This window comes from Chaetodon auriga, chromosome 2 (genome assembly GCF_051107435.1).
Source record: "Chaetodon auriga isolate fChaAug3 chromosome 2, fChaAug3.hap1, whole genome shotgun sequence".
NCBI classification, from domain to species: domain Eukaryota; kingdom Metazoa; phylum Chordata; class Actinopteri; order Chaetodontiformes; family Chaetodontidae; genus Chaetodon; species Chaetodon auriga.
The window spans coordinates 7,325,242-7,347,188 of NC_135075.1; the positions used below are offsets into that span (position 1 = coordinate 7,325,242).

General features: G+C 42.2%; 1 protein-coding gene across 2 annotated transcripts in view; it reads right to left on the reverse strand.

Moving 5' to 3' along the window:
* Nucleotides 1–21,947, reverse strand: part of cdh4 (cadherin 4, type 1, R-cadherin (retinal)) — a 196,035-nt gene that overhangs the window by 98,188 nt on the left and 75,900 nt on the right. For both annotated transcript variants that reach the window (XM_076751779.1, XM_076751769.1), the window contains exon 3: nt 18,594–18,617. In XM_076751779.1, the coding sequence (XP_076607894.1) occupies nt 18,594–18,617 (24 nt within the window). The remainder of the gene's footprint in view (nt 1–18,593; nt 18,618–21,947) is intronic.

Genomic DNA, 21,947 nt, shown 5'->3' on the forward strand with positions numbered 1-21,947 from the left:
GCTAGAGACTTAGGGCCTTTTTGAGCTGGCAACACCAGGTGCCGTTCCTGGGCAGAGCGTATTGGGTGGGAGGGAGCATAAACCTGAATGAGGGAGTTCAGGTAGGTCGGAGCGGTTTTGGTGGCAATTTTGTAAGCAAGCATCAAGGACTTCTACTTGATGCGGGCAGCAACTGGGAGCCAGTGGAGGGGTATGGACAGTGGAGTGACGTGCTTCTTTGGGCTGGTCATCAATCATGACACCCTAGTTTCTGGCAGATTCTGCAGGAGTGAGCAGAGCTGAGTCGAGCTGGATACTGATCTGTTGTTGTATAGAGGGACCGGCTGGGATGACAAGGAGATCAGTTTTTGACAGGTTAAGCTGAAGGTGTTGCTTCTTCGTCCACGCCAAGATATCGGTGAGGCATGCCAATATCCGAGCTGAGACAGTGGGGTCGTCTGGCGGGAATGAAAGGAAGAGCTGGGTATCGTCAGCATATGAATGGTATGAGAAGCCATGTGAGTGGATGACTGCACCAAGTGCAGTGGTGTATAATGAAAAGAGAAGGGGTCCAAGCACTGACCCTTGAGGTACCCCTGTGGACAAGCAGTGGGATTTACAAACTTCTCCCCTCCAAGGTACTCAAAAGGATCTCCCTGAGAGGTAGGACTCAAACCAGCGGAGAGCAGATCCTGAGAAACTGAGCTCAGTGAGTTTATAGAGAGTGGCAGTAAAGCCACGATAATGCCAGGAATGGCAGCCATAGAAAAGCTTTTGTATTATTGATTTGAGAAGAAGTTAATGAAAATGTGAAAAACACAGCTGCTGCTGCTAAGAATAGAATAAATTCTTTGAAGAACTGCAGCACCTGAATGTGTTTTGTGTCTGGCTGTGGCAAGAGGCTGAACAATGGCAGCACTGCTCACTTACAGGTTATGTTAAAAGAAGTCCTGACTTGACTTCAAGCATTGAAGATTTGACAACTCTGTGTCTAAGGATCCTTCAGAAATCTGAAGCAATGTGATCATTACAAATAACCTCAAAGTCAAAAATATAAGTAAGGAATTGGTGTAAATGAATGAACGAATGTTTGGAAATCCACAGTTTGACCTTTGCAGTGCATATGTTATAAAGCAGTTATTATGAGGTGGTCCATTTCAATATATTTATCCATCTATTCACCCATTTATCTGAGAGGGAAATGACATCAGGGTAATGAGGAAAAGAAAACCTTCTATAGAACCACTTGTGTATAATTATCTAATGTGGACAAATGTGTTCATCCCTTTCTTTCCCAACATTGTTTTATCTTGGTGTAACCTTTTGAAAACGTGATATCTTTGACCTCATACAGGAGGATTAACAAGAGAAATAAAGAAAAATACACCTGGAGAGAGAGAGAGAGAGAGAGAGTTGTATAGTGAGAAAGAATGAGGCAGACAAATTGAGAGAGCGATCATGTAAAATTTAAGGACAACTTTTTCCCCTGAGACATCTACGGAAGTTAATAGGTCACAGTTATTAACGCAAAGAACCATTGCAGCCTGCGCGGTACATCTTAGCATTTTGGAGGCAACAATAAAGGGGAAAATGAAAAGCAAAGAGGACATTAAAAGACGAGGAGGATTAAGTAAAAGAGATGTGAGGAGAAGATAAAAAGGATGAGGGGAGAAAGAAAATAAAAGGGGAAAGCGTGAAAATTAGCGAGGTGGCTGGGGAGCTTGTGATCAGATAAAAATAGACAGAAAGAAAGAGGGACGAAGAGGCACGCCATGCTCATGGTGAAATGTGCACTTCAAGACCTAAATAGTTGTCAGAGTGGCTACTAATGCACCGAAGTGCCACTGAATAAAACGGGTAGCATTATGTAAGCAGTAATAGAAAATAAGTGTTGAACAATTCCTTAAATAATCTTATTTTAAATCATTTTATTTCCTAAAATCAGTTTCTGAGTGTGTTTTGCAGTACAAAGTGGGTAAATCTTACAACTTCGCAAATTAACAGGTGATTAGGATGCTGGGTAAGCTCTTAGATGACAATATTCTTCATTCCTGTATATTACTTCAAATGCACTACCACCTCCTCTGTGTGCACTTCAAGTTGAAAGGTTTGAAATTCTGCGGCACATTAACCGAATAAAACACAATGGAAAGATCGTTACTGTGGATTACAGACAGTGGAGAGCTTGAGAGAGTGCTTGGCACAAAAAAAGAAAAAGAAAATCAGTACTTGTTAACATTCCAAACCGGGTATCCTTGTGCTAACACAGACTGTAATTCTCTGTTGCTTTCCACAGAAAGAGCGACAGTGTAAGAGGCTTTGCATGCAGACTGCAGAGGCATAAAGTTGAGCAATGGACCTCGAAAAGTCAGATACACACACATTTAAAATAGACAAGAGTGGCATGAAGAGTGTATGCATGCACAGGAACATATAAATGCTCACAGGAAGTATCAGGCATGCTCATTGTGTGATAGGATGTGCAGAGTATCTGAGGAGACTCAAGGCTTTTTGCTGTCTTTGGCCAAACTTCCACTCTGGACTGAGAAAATAAATATTACTCTTATTGTTGCTGCTGTTGCCTCTGCTGCTGTTGTTGTGCTCACAGTTATTTATGTGACAGTCTGCCAAATTCCGTTTAAAGGAGTGATGATGTCATCATCGCCAGGTTTGGTATTTGTTTCTCTCAGTTGATTAAATTTCCATCATAATGTAGGTGATTTACTCAGCATGTTTGCCTGAATCTCTGATTATGTCTCTGACAATTTTATGCTTAAGTGTTCTTCTTAATTAGCTCACGAGCACCACACACTGTCAACATGTGTTTGGTTTTGTGGTCAGTGTGTTTTGACTGTTAGACTTAAGTCCTTGTAACATAAAATGTGATGTGACACTGCACCAAATTGAGTACCTGTGGTTAGTAAAACCTTTAATATTTAAAAAAAAAAATTAGCTGCATGAAAGCAGAAAGTGTCCTGAATAAGCTGCAACAGCTTACAGGCAACAGTAGTCCTACTATTCTGGGAAAGTGTACTAACATATGAAAGAATGTTCAGTACTATGATTAGATCACGTTGCATTCGAGGATAAGTGCTATAAAGACAGTCGTGAGCATGTTCTCATTGATGGAGGGTTTAATAAAGCGTATACCAGCTTCTTTTGAAGAGTAACATATGTTTCCTATATTTGGAAAAAGCAATTCATCTGATTAGATTTTTTCAACTTAGGTTTAAGTGCATAAGCATGTTTGTGTGTACACGTGTATATCAGCAGAAGCCAAGGGGACAATGCGGGTGCACGCTTGAATTCAGCCAAAGCCCCTTAAAACGTCTGTGCATGTCCTTGACCCTACGAATGTTCATGCCCATATGCACAATCATGCAATTTTTGTTGACATGTTATCAGTCAGCCAAATATTTTGCTGCCTTCTGGGTCCCTACAGGCTGTCAGAGCTCTCAGCACACACTGGGTGTCCTGGAAATACCCCATTTTAACTTCTCAGTGATGGGATCATCAGCTGCTGCAGTCTCTGGCTAATCTCCTGCTCATCAAAGCAGGACAGGACGCTATAGGTTGCATGAGAATACTTAGATAAACGTGGCAGCAGTGTGCAGTGTTGAGCTAATCACTTAACAGGTCCGCTGAGGGAGCGCGCTTGCTGGGAGCCTGCACTCAACACTGTTGAGTGAGAGGCAAGTGAGTGTGTCTATTTGTGTGCATGCAAGTGTACATTCGTGTGTGTGTGTGTGTGTGTGTGTGTGTGTGCACTGAGGATGACTGAAGGGTTTTGGCAGAACGAGGTCACTCTGTTCTACCAGGTGAATTTGTGTGGGGGTGGACAGGATAAGGAGATGTATTTGTGTGTGTGTGTGTGTGTGTGTGTGTGTGTGTGTGTGTGAGTGCATGCGTCTCTGTGTGCAAGTGTGTGCATTTGTATACATGGTCTCATTGTAATGTCAGAAAATGCACTGCCAAAATGTGTTTTCAGAATTGTGATTTTGTATTTTTATGACAAAAACATGGCTATGGGATGAAAGAGCAGTAAAGAAAAAGTATCGTGGATTGTTACTTTTTTGCAGTCATCTTAGTAATTCTGCAGTAATTACAGATGCAAACAGTGTGTAGATAACTTGGCATCAACGTCAGCACAGAGAGCACCTTTCCAGCAAGAGATGAATATGTTGTGGATCCAATCTGATTACTCATTATTATCATCTCCACTGTGAGCAGTGACAGTGTGTCTGCTGGATCCTGTTTGTTTTCCTCTTCCAGGAGAGTGGCGGGTGGAACTGGGAGAGCCTTTGGATTGTTGCTGACTCCAAATTAAATTGCGATTACTACTGAATGCTACACCAGCTCAGAACCACCAGTCCCCTCCATGGTGCGACAGTACCTATTTAATCTCTGTGACGAGACTATTTAGGCATCTGTTTTTGAACCCTGCAGGGCAAATACTTGCATGTACATGCAATGAAATATAAATACACAGCTAATGTAGGCCTCCGTGGACCCAGGCAGTGATGTGATGTGATGTGAACACTGTGCTGCTTAATGAGTGTCTCAGGAGGAGGCAGGTACATGTCTTCTGTCCCTCCAGCCAACCCGGAGCAGTGCCCTTCTCTCTCAGCATCATTAACTCCTCCAGTAATGATGACAAAAACACACTCATGTAATGAGGTGAAGTTACGTTTTTATGAGTTGATACTACTACAATAAATGTGAAGCTACATAACGTTTCAACACAACAAGTCATCATAATGAAGTTTATCAGTCAAGGAATTCATGATGGAACTTGATTATTAAAATCAAGATTTTTACAAATTGTGAACAGGATTTGTGAGAAGTGCTAATAAATGTGCACTGGAGCAAAGGCAAAACACCAAACTGCACACATCTTGGAGGGTGATGATGTGGTAGGCCCATTTAATCATATTGTTAATTAATGAGTTAATGAGAGGAGCTGCTTTCATAAATGGCCGTGCAGGCTGGATCTCAGGAGAGCACATCTACTGTTTGATTAATACAGTTCAAGATGTCTAGGAGCCCTGTTTTTATTTGTTACCCTGCAGGGTGCATTTCGTTTTCTGCTTCAGACAAACAGCCTTTCATTTATCACATCCCGGGCTGAAAAGACACCTGTCGCAGAGCTGGCACCAGCAAGAGACAGAAAAGGAGAGCCTGGGGGAAAACTAATGTTCAATGTGCTTCGTCCTAAATATTAACCAGGCGCCTCCTGCTCTAAACCTGCTGATGGTAGCCACTTCTCGATGGACGGAGGGAGGATGCGCCCCAATCCTCCATGGACAACACTGCCCTACTTGTGCGGAGGTGACCCCCATGTGTTCTACACAGCCCTAACATTCACCATTGTTATTTATGAGCTTGCAAAGGTGTCCTTTTGCTGGGAGACCATGCGCCACCTGTTTTAGCAGTAGGTTAAAGAACGGCGCAATATGTTCTGCAAAGGTGAAACTGGAGGTGCCAGAGTGGAGTTAACCTACTCGGCAAAATGGGATACAAGTTTTAAACTAGGCTGCAAGCTTTCAAGTTAGCTGCTAGATGTCGAACTCTAACAGCACATTTATTGGACTCATTTTGAGGTGCTATGGGGGCACTTGAATATACTAAAGTATTGCTCAGTTAATTGTGATAATGATAACTGATATAATACAGACCACAGGTGATATGCACATCAAAATTTAACATTTAACAGGAATAGTTCAACATTTTGGGAAATACAGAGAGTTTGATGAGAAAATCAATACCACTCTCATGTCTGGACACTAAATATGTAGCTGCAGCCAACAGCCAGTTAGCTTCGTTTAGCATCAAGACAGGAAATAGTGGAAAAGAGCAAGTGTGGCTTTCTCAAAGGGTAACAGAATCCACCAACACCTCTAAAGCTCACTAATTAACACATTCTATCTTGTGTGTCTAATTTGTTCAAAAGCTGAAGCAGAAAAATGACATTTCACCTTTTATAAAGATTATGATGGATTATTTCTTGGCCATGTGATTTAGTCATCTTGGGACAGAGCCAGCATTTATGCTTAGATAAGATAACCAGCTGCAGGCTCCAGCTTTATGTTTAATGCACAGATGTGACTGTGGTATTAATTTTCCAATGCAACTCTCCCCAAGAAAACAGATAAGCACATTTCCCAAAATGTTGAACAATTCCTTTAAAGAGCAAGAAAATGGATATGAGGGCCAGGCCAGAAACTTAAAGAATCCAGCAGATTTCCCACAAAAATGGACCCAGTGTCTGGAAATACGTTGACAAAACCAGAGGCTTCCAAGCATGGTCTTGTTTGTTGACTGTAAATAGAATAACCTTCATATTAAATGTGTTAAGCCACATAAGTTTCAGACATTAGTTGGAGGGCGTAAAAGAGTCCATACATTTTTTTAACAGGCCTTTACATACATTTACATTACAAAAGTGCACAGTCTTTTCATTTTCCCCATGACTTTCCTCTATTCTTCCCTCTTAAATTGCTCATATATAAAACACTGTGCCTGAAAGTTCCTATGGATTAAAACCCTAAAAGCTTTTTCTTTTCCATGAAAAAACCCTTCATGCCTTACACTTGCTGAGGTGTAACTCTACACCTCTGCCTTCATGTAATACCTAAGCAGTCCCCGTCTCTATCTCCACCCAACCTGCGCCGCTCGCCTGCAGATTCGACTTTACTCATCAAACACAGAAACTTCATCAGCAGCTCAGCGATCTGACAGTTCAGAGTAACATTTGTTAACTTTCTTTGTCAACACCCTCAAGCCATATAAAATGTCTTGTCAGCATTTGACATGAATCATCCCATAACATTGTCAAGCACACCGCAGAGTTGTTGGAAGCAGTCAACAGATGAAACATGAGAAAAGTAAACTAAGCGGTTGAACATGTTGACTCGTACCTGCTGTGTCCCCAGGATAAATGGATGGAACAGCGTTGGGCTTCAGAGTAACTTTTGTGGCAAAATCCATCTGTTTTTGTGTGAACTTTTCAAAACAGCACGGCTGCTTTAGGTACAGTTTGGCTCCCAGATTTTCAGATCCTCCGTAATAGATGAAGCCTCACTATTTCTCCTTTTGCAACTTTGCAACTGAAAACAGGACGCTTCTCTGCCATCGAAAAATTGAAACTTAGCTTACAAAATAATGATACGCTGCACCTTGTTTCTCCTCTGATACCCCAGGTTTCACCACAACCCTCCTCCACAACATGCCAGTATGTTACATATGAATCTTGGCTGTCTGAATCCATATTTGTGAGACTCTCTGCACTTCCAAGGCAGAAATGCTGGTACATGGCACTGAATGCTTCTATCACTCACGATATGTCTTGTAGAATATAAAAAACACCATATGGACATGTTAACAAGGTTGAAAACTTGACTTCCATTGTAGGGGGTCTTTAAGATTTTATGCAACTCAGGCTTTATAAAACCAGGTGGGCTTCAGCGTGAAATTCAGTGGCAGAAAGAACCTTTGTCGGGACACCTTGCGCTGCTCCTGCTGATTCTTTTGTTTCTCTGACAGAAGGTTCCCATTTAGGCTCGGAGTCAAGCAGAGAATTAAGAATGTAATCATAACTGAAGATAGCCATCTGGACTGCATTTGTGATTGAATGTAGAGGATATAGGCTGGCAATTTCCTTATTAAGTGGTGTTGTGCTGAATAAGGGCCCTTGGGGTTTATTATCTGTTCTTTAAAATTCATGACATTGAAAAGAACTATAACAAAGACCTACATCAGTCAGCAGTCACAGCAGCTCTCAGTAAGGCCAGGATGCACCAGGGTGGAGATTATTACAGAGTTTATTCTCATGAAGGTTGAAACAGCTTTCAGGAAATATTCCACTTTCTTCCTCCCCATTTAATGGCACTGAAGTGCACTTATTTAAAGGGCCAATGTGTAAGATTTAGGGGGGTCTATTGGCAGGATACAACAGCAGTGGAATATAATATTCATGGGTATGTTTTCATGAGTGTATAATCACCTGAAAATAAGAATTGTGTGCTTCAGTTACCTTAGAATGAGCTCTTTATATCTACAGAAGGAGCAGGTCCTCTTCTACGAAGTCTGCCAGGGAGGGGTGGGGTGAGGGGTATTTTGTTGGTTGCAATCTGCAACCTCACCACTAGATGTCCCTAAATCACACACACTAGTCCTTTAAGCATCGTCTTTGTGTGCTTGTAGTGCAGAGGTATATGATTATACTGGCTGGACAGGCACGTACATGTGTATATACACACACACACACACACACACACACACACAAATGCAAACACAATTAAAGCAGACGTGGTCAATGGACTCTGAATGAACCTTTGAACCACTTCAAAGTACCAAGGTTGAGCAGAGGACTCTCTTTCCTTTAATGAAGAGGAGATAGTTAATCTAGCATTAACGCATGTCTTCCCATGAGGAAACACCATGATTCAGGGAGGTGTGAAGGAGTCTTCACTATGCATTCAGGCACACACACATACACACACTCTCTGTCTCTGCCCTTCTTTTTTCTCCAGGGTGATACAAACACATCACAAACAGCGCTTGAATGAAAGGGGCGTCAAACAGACATCGATTTCTAATAGGGAACTTTCTGGATCAGCATGGGGCTTGGCCTTAGTCACGTCTGTGCTTCGGTCAAGGACACCATGTGTGGGAGCATCAACTGGACCTGTCTCTCTCCACCAGGCACCAAATGAACCGCCGCAGCAGGACACAGGGATCAGAGAGCAGTGGGAGACTTCTTTCATCTCTTGGGGATTAGCACTCCCATAGGAGAGAAGTATACATGTGTGTATGTGCACTATGTAACACTCCAGGAGAAGTATCTACCTTTTAGCCACAGGCTACACACTTCCTGTTTATGCTGCATGCTACGAATCCCCCCCAAGGCCACAAATATATGAGGCACCACAGGCAAGAGAGAGATGAAGGAGAAGACATCCTCCTTGGGCGAGTTTTCTTAAAATAAACATGAAACTCTGTTTGTGCGCTCTTTCCTCATGTGCAACAGTGACGGTTATAGGCTGAGTTACTCCACTGTTGGTTGATTATATTTAAAATATTCAGCGTGTAAAAAACACTGTTCAAAGCTTACCGTTATGTTGGAGAGGGAACCAATTTGTATGAAGGAGGGAACACAGGAACAGCAACACAGAAAAACATTGACATGTGCTGGAGAGTGCCATCCGTGGTAATTCTAGTATGGGCATTAAACATGCATGGAGACAGTGAAGGCTTCACTGGACTGTGTCCTCTCAGTTCTATTGAAGAAGTAGCACCATGTGGGAAAAGGTGAAGCAAAGAGCAAAGCCATCTGGGAAACAGGATCGCGTGACAGTCTTTGGGATCCTGGATCATCAGCCTCTTCACACTAAGCAGCACCTTTACTGTCGCTGCAGCACAGAGGAAAACCTGCGAGACAAATACTTTCAATCCTCACCTTCCTCCCTTTTATTTTACTCCTCACCCTTTATCTTGACTCTCTTTACACACATGCAGCAGGTCCAGCTCATACTTCCTTCCTTCATTAATTTCTGCCATGCAGACCGACACGGATGGAAACTCTTCACACACTGTCAGGAGAGGCTGTGTGTCTCACCTTGTGCAGACTTGCTCCTTTATTGATGTTGCTACTAAGAATAAGAATGACTCCTGCTGCGCTCTGTGTCCTGGATACCAAGAACAATCATTCAGCTCTAACTCTTCAAAGCTGCCTGTCTGCACATAGCGAGGTACTTAGTCTCACCATGGAGGCAATTTAGCAAGATTTATATCCAATTACAACAGTCCAAATGTGAATACATCATATCATATTGCCCATTTACTGAGTAAAAATTGGACAGCTTGCATTTGGTCTTGTGTGAATGAGTGATCCTCTTGGTTTTGATGACAGCGTTCCTTTCTAATTGTGTTTTCTTACTCTATATCACCTACTGACAACCAAATTCAAAACTGCCTGCCTCTCCAATAACACCAGAGTCCTATTTCAGACAGTTAAACAATGCAGCCCACCCAACCATGTTCTTTTTAAAAAACAGACCTGGACCTGCCATGGCTGAATGCCCTGGCACAACCATCCACCTGCAGTGTGCCCGCCATGCCAGCCTAGGCCCGGACACCAGGCTCTGGGCAGCGAGCAGCGGGCAGCTCATAAATGAGTAATGGCAGTCACATTAACATTCGGTGGTAGGGCAGGCTAAGGGCAAGAAGGAGGGGGACCCAGAGAGTGCAGGCGCTCCCTCTGTCTTATAAAACAGCAGCTGATTAATGTTTGATTCTAGCTGGCCTCATTCTTCCGCTCGCACAGTGCAGAGCTAATCTGCAGAGTGGGTGAGAGCGAGAGTGATGGAGCTGTACGATTGGGGTGAAGACAAACAGTTTGTACAGGTGCTGTTTGGAAAGGTTGAGCCAGCAATATGCTGTCTTTCCTCTGGCCCTAAAATGAAAAATATCAGTGGTGCAGAACAGTTCAATCAATTCAAAATGAATTGAGGCATTGATACGATAGGGCATGAAAACGATGATGAAGGATGAGGAGAGGACATCATTTCAGGTGAGTCACAAATATGGGCTGCTTTACAAGAAAAATCCAGCTAGCTTTAATGTCCATTTTCTTTTTTCATGTTTAGTTTTACCACATATATGGCTTAAAGTAAGGAAGTTTAAGAAAAAACAAACAAACAAAATGACCTAAAGCACAACAAAATCTGCACCAACATGCTGGCCTCCAGTCTGAGGGTGTAAAAATCAGCTTAGGTCTATAACTGCCCTTTGCAGTGTTGTCTTAAAGTGATGACAGGACAGCACAGACAGCAAATTGTTTCTACTGCATTTTGCATCATTAGAAGAGGTCAATTAAGAAAAGTTCCATTTGATGGCTTAAATACTGAGGAAACAAGACTGAGAGTCTACAGTCATGCTCTCTGGTATAGTCAAGACTGATGGGAATGTCATTAGTTTGTCATAACAGGTGTTTGGTCCTAAAGTATTGAGAAATTTTGACCTGAAGATGGTGATAGAGGGCAAGTCAAGGGATCATCAAAGTCACTCGGATTCATTGCCTGGGGACCATCAACATCTGTCCAAAATTTCATCCATCTAATATTTGTTGAGATATTTCAGTCTGGAACAAAGTGGGGGATTGGCCATTAGCCATCCACGGAGGTACGCCTTTGGCATGTTTGTATAGCATTGGAACGATAACAGTAAATATTGAACATGAAGCTGAACTTGCTCTGCCCAAATACAAACCACAGCAGCTGAACAGAAAAAGTGCCAGAGATTGGCAAGAACTTTGTGAAAAATGCTGGAAACTGCTCACAGAAGTTAATGAAGATGAAGCTGATACTGGTTAAGTTGCTAAATTAAATGGACACTTTATTTGTCATAAAAAAATTTGCACTGTATGAAGGGCATAACGTACAGACAGCTCAACGGTCACATCAGGTGTGATTTAAAGAATGGACAACAGGATCTGTAGTGACAGATCTTTATCTTTATCTGCTCATGAAGTATATGCCATATGCTGGTCTGCGTGGCTGCCTGACTCACAGGTGGATGGTGGATGTGCTGTTTTGGATGATGAGGAAGGAAATTGTAACACTAAAGTGATTCTGACAGTTGCGTGACTAGGGAGCAGAGGAAATTAGTTTGTCATAGGTGAGGAAAATATACCTCTTCAGACTTCACAGAAAACACTCTTCTTTTCCAGGGAGAATACTTTACAAAGTGTTTCACAGTTCAGTTCCTCTCTCTCTCTGTAAAAACGAGTGGTAATACTTTGCATTGCATTATTGTAGTCCTGGAGCTATTTCAGTGTCTAACCCCTCAAGATAAAAAAGGAACATCCTTTGTTTGGTGGCTCTACTATTATAACAGTAATATAATAAATTATACATTAACCAAACATTTAGTACTGACTCTGAGTGTAGGTACATTTTTGACTTAAAAAGAAAAACAAAGTTGACATTTTTATCATCATTAAGTTGAATTTTGTTCTCTGGTTTTTAAAACCATACAAAATAAGTGTTCATGTTAACACATACATGTTAGCAAAATAACTGGACTGCACTGTGATGATATCATTAGTGAGTTCTTGGGCTTCTTGTGGTGTTTCTGCTTTCAAGTGCAGATGAGCAATAATTACTCAACAGTGTTATGTCATTAATGGAAAAAGGCCCACTGAGACTGGAGGTGCTCTACATACCAAATTTGCCCCTAAATGGGAAAAATTGCAGCAGAGAAGAAGTGAGTCGGAGAGAGTTTAAATGATATTAATGTGTCAAGTTAGTGTCGATTAAAGTAATGTGGTAACATAGAGGGAAGTGCAGTTAGAATAAACGTCAAGGAAACAGGAACTCAGCAGGTTTTGTCAGCTAGGATGTTGACATGCACCGCATGAAGTCAGCTCCAGCAGTAATCTTATAGAAGTGACAGATTAGTACTTATGACATAAAACGTCTGGCATGCATACACACACACACACACACACACACACACAGAGAGAGAGAGAGAGAGAGAGAGTCATGTTTCTTTCACTTCTGGGGACATCAGATAGACTTCCATTCATTTCCTGGAAACTTATGCCTACCATAACCATAGGTGCGACTTGCCTAACCCTAACCCTAACCTTCACCCAAACCTAACCTCAACCGAAGCCTTCCTTCTAAAATGGAATGATTTATGTTATGAGGACGTGCGTTTTGTTCCCATAAGGAAAACGAGTCCCAACAATATGACTGTGTAAACAGATTTATGTCCCTGCAACATAATACACATATACACACACACACACACACACACACACACACACCCCCACAAACACAAATGCTGCATGCACTCTCATTTGCGCACAGACAGAGTTCAGTACAACCTCACAATAGCAAAGCAATTTGCGCATGTAAGGAACACTGAGAGGTAGTCGTGATTGACAGGGAAATCGTTCCCGCTGAAATACCCGTCTGACAGAGAAAAGTACCAAATGCAAGAGTTAAAAGTCAGCCACAGAAATCGCCTCAGTATACTTGACATAAAAGCAAAGTTGAGAAGCTGAGCATCTGAGGTAAAATGTGTGGAAAAACATCAGGCTTTTTTTTTTTTTTTCTTTTTTTTTTCAAAACGAAGAAACTTAATGCTCTTTGTGCAAACCCGGGTGCCAATCATGAGCATGTCTCTTTGAGGGCCCAAGCCTCATACGAAAGTCAGCTCCGTAGTGCATTATAATTCCACCCCAGATCTTGAAGAATGACACAGTTCCAAAGCTGCACTCGCTCCAGTGCGCAGCTCTGCCAAGGAGGGAAAACGGGGGTAATAAAAATTGCTCGCCTTTCTGTTCAAGAGACATTGTAATTTAACTGTTGGTAGTAGGCAGCGGCAATTGGCTTTAATAAAGGTCTCTACACTCTAATTTGTGTAGGGATTTGCTCAGACCAGAGTTGTCTCACAGTCCCTTAATGCTTCTGTGCAATCCAGCCTTGCTGCTGAGAGAAATGGAAGATGTGCCTGAAAGTACCAAGCTGAGAAGAGAGGAGAAATATATAAAGGGATGGAGGGAGAGCTGGAGAGGGAAAAGTCTCCCACGGTGGGAGGTGATGATGGAGGGAAGAGATACTAAAGTGCACTTTGCCATTTCCTGTTCCTCATAATATCGTCTAATGTTGGTGTAATTAACCCCAGGAAATGTGGCTTCATTAGTCCCGGCCCGGGTGTTAAAATGAAGTGTGAACTAATTGGTCAAGCATACACCATGGCTGAAATAATAAAGGCGCGGTATGGAGACGTACGCAGGGGCAAATGTAGAAATGACTTCAAAAGCTTGACAACAGAGATGGTATTTAATTTTTCGGATGCTTTACATAATGTCCAAAGTTGGCGGCATGGGCTCTTTCAGCAGAAACAGGCATGATTAAAGAAGAGGTGACCACAGGTGACGGAAAAACACACAATAAAATGACCTGACTGTGAAAAAAGTCTTCTACTCTGCACAAGCAACAACCTATGGGGCTGAAAAATGAAGCTGCACAAGCTACAGTTCCTCAAAATGGCCACTTGGTGCGAGTCTATTCCCATAGACCCCCATACTAAAATGCTCAACTTTACTGCAGAAATAAACATGTTTACAGTCTGGTACAAAAAACGGTTTTGGTCTCTGGAGCTAATTTCATCGTTCAACTGTACAAGGGTGAATTTTTACATAACTCACACATTAACGTTTTATTTGGGCTAAATGTTATGCATAATTAAAGGCATTGCTGCTTTGTGTGACAGTTAGCTACCTGGTTTCAGCAACCAGGCTTCACTCAGCCCACCTCAGCTCCACCCACGCTCCACCTGTTTGGCCATTTTTGAATAAGCCAGGAGTTTTGTCAGTCAGGCAGTACCAAGATGGTGACGGTCAGAGTCACTGTCACTGAGCTTCACAATCGCTCTTCAGAAACCTCTGGGTGACATCACGGAGGCTACGTCCATGTTTTATACAGTCTACAACTGTGTATGATCTCTGTTTTCCTGTTTGTGTGCTCTGAATCTCAGCACAAAGCCTTGGACTCCATTGGTTTCAGCAAGTTTCCTGTCTGCTCTCATCTGCATCACAAAGAGGCTTTTTTCTCTAAAAAAAAAAAATACTGATCAGGCCTTATCTTTTTGAAACATGTAATCCACTGGGGAAAGCCGGACTTGTAGCCATTAGGCACTGTCCTCTGTGCCTTGCACTCTCTGCCATCTCAGCCTTTGTAGCAAAAGGCCGGAGCAAAGCTCGTCTCCATTCAGCTGGGAGGGCTGGTCAAAGCCATGAGATCAAGCAGCTCACAGCACTTTTTTTTTTTCTTTTTTTCTTTTTTTTTTTTTTTTAGCTGAGACTTGAGTCGTCTCAATAGTTTTTGGAAGATGGTGTGCAAAAATTCTCCATAGAACAAGATCTTATGTTTTCCCTGGTCTCCTGCAGGTTTGACAGCATTTTTGAGAAAAGTTTGAAAATTTGGAAATGGTAAGTCTTAAATTGGATAGAAAATAGGAGCTCCTCACTGGAGACAGGCTGCCATTTTTATGCTTGTTTGTTTCCTTCTTTGCTGCTTTCTCTCTTTGCTCATATACTCTTGCACAAACCATCTGCCATACAGGTCCTGTGTGACTTTACTTCAAGAGCTCTTAGTGGCTGTCTTCATCAGCGCAAGATCTGCTGCAGAAAAACAGCTTTAATTGGTAGGAGGGGGAAGAGAAGCAGAAGGGGTCGCACGCTTCACCACATTTTAGAGAAAAATGCTTGCGAATGATCAAAAATTGCATTCCACACTGCTTCTCCTTGGTGAAGGCATTTAATGCTAAAATCTTCACGTAGCTCTTTTTTAAACATTATCCCTTTTGTGATACGAAACACATAAAAACGTATCAAAGAGACCCCTCTTCAAGTGAACATGTCTTCAAATTATCGCCAATAAAGCATGTTGTGAAACTACATGCCTTATTGCACTTGACGCAATAACTCTCAGGTTTCATCAAGGTGAATCAACTTGTCTGGCTAAAATTGCCAGTTGTAACGTTTCACCCTGTCAATATCCCTGAGCCTTGAAATTTGCCCTACTAAGCACAGTGCTCTGCAGCTCCAATGATTGAAATAGCAAATGTCAGAACACTGCTGAGCTGCGTTCAGGATCTTGCGTTACATGGGAAAAGGAAACCCTACAGAGTGCAGCCAACAGTGCATTCCAATCCATTCCAGCAGGCAATTACGTTATTTCACCAAGGCCAGTAGGAAAGCTTCACTACAATTAGGCTGACAGAAATGGCCTCTCTGACACATCAGAGGAAACCAGGGATGTTTTCCCTCCCCTTTTCTTCTCTTTGCACTGTCAGGGTTCTTTGCCGCATGTGTTGTTTCAGAAGAGCTTTGAGACATTAGCTTCTGTTGGTGCTCTAGCTTTGGAGACATTTCACAGCCCATTAGCTGCCCTTTCAGCCCCAACCATTACTCAAAACCAGTGAAAGAGGGGAAGGGGTGGGGCAGAAACATACAGAGTGAGAGAGACTGTACATATAGCATTACAGTGGGTGCATCTGGTGCAGAGGCATTGACTTTACATGTGAAAATATCATCTATAGTTAGAGCAATGGCTCAACATTTCGTGCAACATGCTTATTCACTTTCTTGCAGAGATTTAGGATAAAGTTTTAGTTTAGTTGTAAAGTTTGTGACAGTTTGTAAAAAAAAAAAAAAAAAAAAAAAAAAAGCGCAAAAACGAGAGGTTGTTGTTTTACTGGAGGTTACTGGACTATTCCTTGGCCAGGATGCAGTGACTGCTTGGAGTCATTTTATGACAGAGTTTGTTAGCTTTTGACAGAGCCATTCCAGCCGTTTTCCCCTGTTTCCAGTCTCCATGCTAAGCTAAGCTAACTGGCTGCTCTATATAGTCTGCATACAGACCTGATCTTGTCATCTAACTCTTTATTTTCCTTAATGTCAAACTATCACGTTACTGTATTTGTCATTTAAAGGAACACTGATTTCTAAAATTGTACTGAGGTAACAAAATAACTGTAGCGAGATACAGTACAGCCTTGTTAATTTGACCATAAAAAGACATTCATATGCAGCACCAGATGTTAAACTGCACTGTCTCTAATAGGATCACTGCTGCCTTTAGATGAAGCACTTTGCGAGGGCATACAACCAGCAGAGCTGAAAGCCAGCGGTCAGAATATTGTCACTTAATCAGCAGTACATGCACCGTCTGGTTTATAGTTTGCAGATGTGCATAGTGGTTTGGCCAAGACAGAGTTAAGGTGGTTTCCAGTGCAGTTGATGGGGTTTAACAATTTGCACGGCCGGCAGAAAAACCATAATCAATCCGGAGACTATAGATAAGGACCTAAAACCAGCCAAGCACAGCGTTTTCTCTTATCGCAATTACACCTTGCCCTCCTGCCTCAGGTACAGCCAATTAAGCAAGGAGAGGATGCGCCGGCAGCCACTTCACATTGAGGAGGCCTATCAGATGACTCCAAACACACCCAATCACTGCAGAAGGGGCAGAGAGGAGCTTGTTAAGCACAGAGAGACACAGGCAAGAAGCTCAAGTATGTTTTGCACTGCAGGGATATACTGTATGTTTATGTTCTTCTAAAAACACACATGCACATTGACAAAAACAGGAACTGAATGATGTATGCTTCGGTGAGTGATAAGCAGTCTACTGGACGGCTGCCTGCTTGCTTAAAGGGACCAAGGGCACACAGACCTTGCCTTAACACTGCCTCCTCTCAGTCTGTCATCTGCTTTTTAATCCATTCGTCGCTTCACTCTTCTTTTTCTGCCTTTCATTGTGGAACATCATTCACATTATGTGACTACTCAGCAGTACAGAAAAGGAAAGGAGGTACAGAAGAGGAGAGAACTCATGCGTGTGTTTTAATGTGAGAGCGGAAGGGCGGTTAAGAAAGGCAGAGATGAGGTCAAAATCAAGGATAACACTCAAGGTGAATACAAATCTTTGCCTATTGTGACTTCTTACTCCCCGCTCTTTGTTCAAGCCTAACTGGATTGAAAAAACAGTGCCACACTGTTGCAAGCTTGCAATGAAAAATTGATCGCACGGGCTTGTCTGTGCTGCGTATCGCCACCTCCTCCACCAGCGAATGAGGGTTAACCAGACACACAAAAATAAACCTCGAGAGCTTGATCTGTACCACAACTTTACTCCCCTCTTCCCTCTCGCCACTTTGAGGTTTCAAAGACCAGACACACAGCATGTGGTGTTTTGTCTACACCGCGTGATGCCACCACACCAATTTAGCTCGACAATTTCACCCCAAAGCACCATCCTTCATGGGGCGGAGAGCAAGTTCAGCAAGATCCCTTTTTTGTCTCAGTGCCATACTGAAACCCTGATGATGACATGTGCTGTGGGAACATCTCTAAGCACACAAAGCAGTGTTGTCGAAGGAGAGTGGCTGACATGGGGCAAACGGGGCAGACGCACATGCAAAATGAACCAAAGATATAAACAAAACCAGTCCTGCCGACGGACTCTCTCCTTCAACCTGTTTGACAAAGTGATTACAGTGCTCCTCCACAAACAGAAAGCTATGAATAACCGCATGACAGAGGGAAGTCAAATTCAAAAAAAACTGAAAACATGATAAGGCTGCGTCAGTGGGGGAATCCATCTACTCTCAATTTAGACTACACAGTGATGCGTTGAGCTAAAGCTAGAATAGGGTACTCCATACTGGCTCCTTACTGAACATTATTGGAGTCAAAAGGGGGTAAATTGACTAAGTAGGTCATGGCAAACTGCGTGCAGGGAAAATATGCTAAATTCAAATTCTGATTGGCCACATGGGTCTGCGGATGCTGCTTTCATAATTGCTTTCGCTTGATGTTTTTCTCCTCGTTTCAACATTTGCCATGACATGCAATGTGATGCAGGGGAAAATAGCTTCCTGGTGATGCAAATGATGTTTGTGGCTCGGTGCTCCCCCACTGAGACTAACATCTGAGAATGGTTCCTTCCACATCAACACAAACAGCCAATCCGCCGTTGTTGGCAGAGTCCACACACAGATGGCTCTAAATCAAGGGAGCATGCGGCTGCAGTACTTACCACGTTCGCTGGACAGGGTGGTATCTGTCACAGAGAGAGAGAGAGAGAGAGAGGGAGAGAAAAGGGGCAAGGGGAGAGGAGGGAGAAGATGATTAGAACATAATAGGCTTCAGCAAAAGTAGCCTTGCAATACTAAAGTCACCGTTAAACAGGAGAACAAAACAGATCAATTTCTGAGGATTAATGGAAAGTCACAGGCAATAGCCGGACAGTGACATATACAGAACGTAGGGCTACTATGGGAGAAAATTTGCTGTCATAACTGCATAGTCATTCACATTTGTCTCTGTCTATTATCCAGGCAGCACCATTTAACAAGAATACAGTTTGTTTTTTCTCTTATACTTCTTGTCATTGCCTCAAGCAGTGGGATTCATCATTATCTTCAAACGCTTGTTGTGATGTCTATATTGCTCTTGTGCTCATTCAATGAAACACAGGAGAATTGCAGGATATTGCATATGCACATCGCGCACACTTAAGTATATCGTCGTGGGCGGTATGTATTCAGACCTTGGCACGACAGCCGGGTGACAGAAAGAGGAGAGGCAGCCGTGGAGGCTCTTGACGTCTCTCTCCTGGTTGCTTGCCCTTCTTGTGTCCTCCAGCAGTCTCTTAGCGAGATTTGATCAGAGGCAATCTCCATGGCTCGTTTTTGCATTTATTTCCTACATTCTTAATCTCGAAAGCCTTAGAACTGTCTGAAACTTAGAAAAATACCAACTTTGATCAGATACACTTGCTTTCTAAACCCTACATTTCAGGACTTCCTACTTTTAGCATGAATTTCAGCATTCCCATGATTTCTTTGGTTTGGTTGATAATGTTGTATTAGTCATTTGAACTCTCACAAAAGCTTGAGAATCAGTTTTAAGCCACATTAGTGGCCTGGTCGATGGCGATGTCAGTAAGTCAGTCAGTCCAACAGCATTGTTATGTCTAAAAAATTTTGTATGGACATTAACGGTCCACAGAGGATGAATCCTTCTAACTCCTCTGACTGTTCTTCTAGAGGCACAGAATGGTTGATATTTGTTGATCCCTTAACTTGTCATCTATGCAAAGTACAACACTTTAGCTTACGACCAAATACCTGCAAAAACAGTCCCCATCAGCCACAGCTGTAATGTGTGTTTAGCAAATGTTTGCATGCTAACACACTAAACTAATGTGCATGTTGTGAGCTGTGAGCTGCTGTAAATACTTGTTTATAATATACTTAGTTATATTGTATTTTTATTATATTATTGTAATATCATATACTATGTATTATACATTGGAATACATATTATATAACTAGATATTTAGTTATATTTTAAGAGTTTTATATGCTTAGATTCTTTGAGAACATTGTTTTTCTCTTAGTTTTTCATTCTCATCCTTATTCTTCTTCGCTGTATATATTTTGTGGTTGTCTGTATGTTTAAACTGCTACTGCAACAGAACAATTTCCCAAATTGGGATCAATAAAGTAACAGTCTAAGTGTAATATCAGCATTGTCATTGTGAAGATTAGCAGGCTGATGTTAGCATTGATCTCAAAGCACTGCTTTGCCTACAGTACAAGTTCAGCCTCACAGAACTGCTATCATGGCTGTAGACTCTTGTTCCTGTTCTACTTTAATTCAAAGCACAAAGTTGAGTTGGACCACTGGTCAATGAGAGCCTGGGGTTACGTATTCGTGGTGTAAGAGCCTGTAAGTTTGTTTGGATAGGAATCTCTGCTAAATTATTGCAATTTAAATGTAAAATGCATACCCTGTTTGAATATATGTCTCCACTGAATTGATTTTTCAGTGTGTATATTTATTTCCTCGATTTTATGCGTGGTTGTGGTGCAAAGTTGTAGGATCGATGACAGCTTCTGGCCTCTTTGGTTGGAATTACTATGATCCAAATACATAAATGAGTTGATGCTTTTTTCCCCCCCTCACTCATGTCTGGTCATAAATACATTCAAATTCATCTTAAAATCTCTGCAACTTTTTGATTTGTTTACAAAAAGCAAACACTTTCATGACCTAAATGAGAGTTTTGCTCGTAGACAGCCCGACTGTCTCCATTCCTTCTCTCCATGTATAAAGGCACCCCACTCTATCCCAACAGAACTTCGCTACGCACATGTTCAATTATTCATCTCCCTCTGTCAAGAATTCAGCTTTGCTAGCACTTGCCAGTATCCCCCACAAATTGGCAGGCAGGCTCATATTTGGCATATGGTGCAGAGCAGTGCTGCTTTTCCTTCTCTCTTCAGTTGGCCTGCTAGCACTCCGGAGGAGCTCTGCAACACACACTGGCATGCACGCTCACAAACGCATATACACACATACACACAAGCGCAGCCGTAAATACACATACACACACCAATGATGCAACATGTCTGTCAGTTTTGTACGCGAGATCTCCCCACCCATTGAGTTGCTGGGCATTCGTCCACAAACTCTTTGCAACAGGTTTCGAGGTTTTCAACAATAGCACTGTACATGCTGCAACAGCGAAGTCAGCCACAGCTTGCTACTCGCAATAATGGAGTTTTCTAAAGTGCCTGATTTTGTGTTTGCTGCTAAAGTGAACATCCAGTCTTTTAGAGTGAGTTCAGTATGTACTCCATTAATTGCTCTGCACACCTACACATGTTTTCTCATGTACTCTGGCTCATCAGACTGCTTTTCTGGTTGAAGTTGGGTGGAGCAATGCTAGTACTTGTTGAGGTAACCAAACTGAGAACAAAATGGTATTATCTGAAATGGGCTTTTTCCTCCTTTCTCAAAAAATTCCATCCACACAAAATCTCTGTCCATATGTAAACACAAAACCACGATCAAAGCGTTGTCAAGCGCATTGGCAAACCCACAGGTGGCGATGTGACCCGAACCCAAAAGCCATGTCGGCCAATCAAAAGCCTGAAAAAAGAGAGTTGGAAAACTGTTACGCTACCTGCAACTTGAGGTCAGACCTGGTCTTGTTCAAAACAATGAGGGGTCTGTGGCTAACACCAGTGCTATTTTAGCCATGTCCACCATAGCATAAAATTACCTCATGTAAACAAAGGCGATAACGACACTGTGATGTCACAAGACAAAGCCTCTTCTCTCTCTCTTCTGTCACCGTGGGGGAAAGCACAGGTGTGAATTAGAGGATTATTGATGCCTGGTGACTTTTCTACTTTCAGGTGGTGGAGGTGTGCCTGAATTCATAGTGCTGAAAACATCACTCATATACTCGGTTGACTATCTTCTGTTAGCTGCTACAGCATTTTCAGGAGCTATAATCACAAACTCATGACACATGATTATGACTGTGTACTGTAGAAACACAGTAAAAAGAAAGACAGCATTCAGATAAAAACCAGGA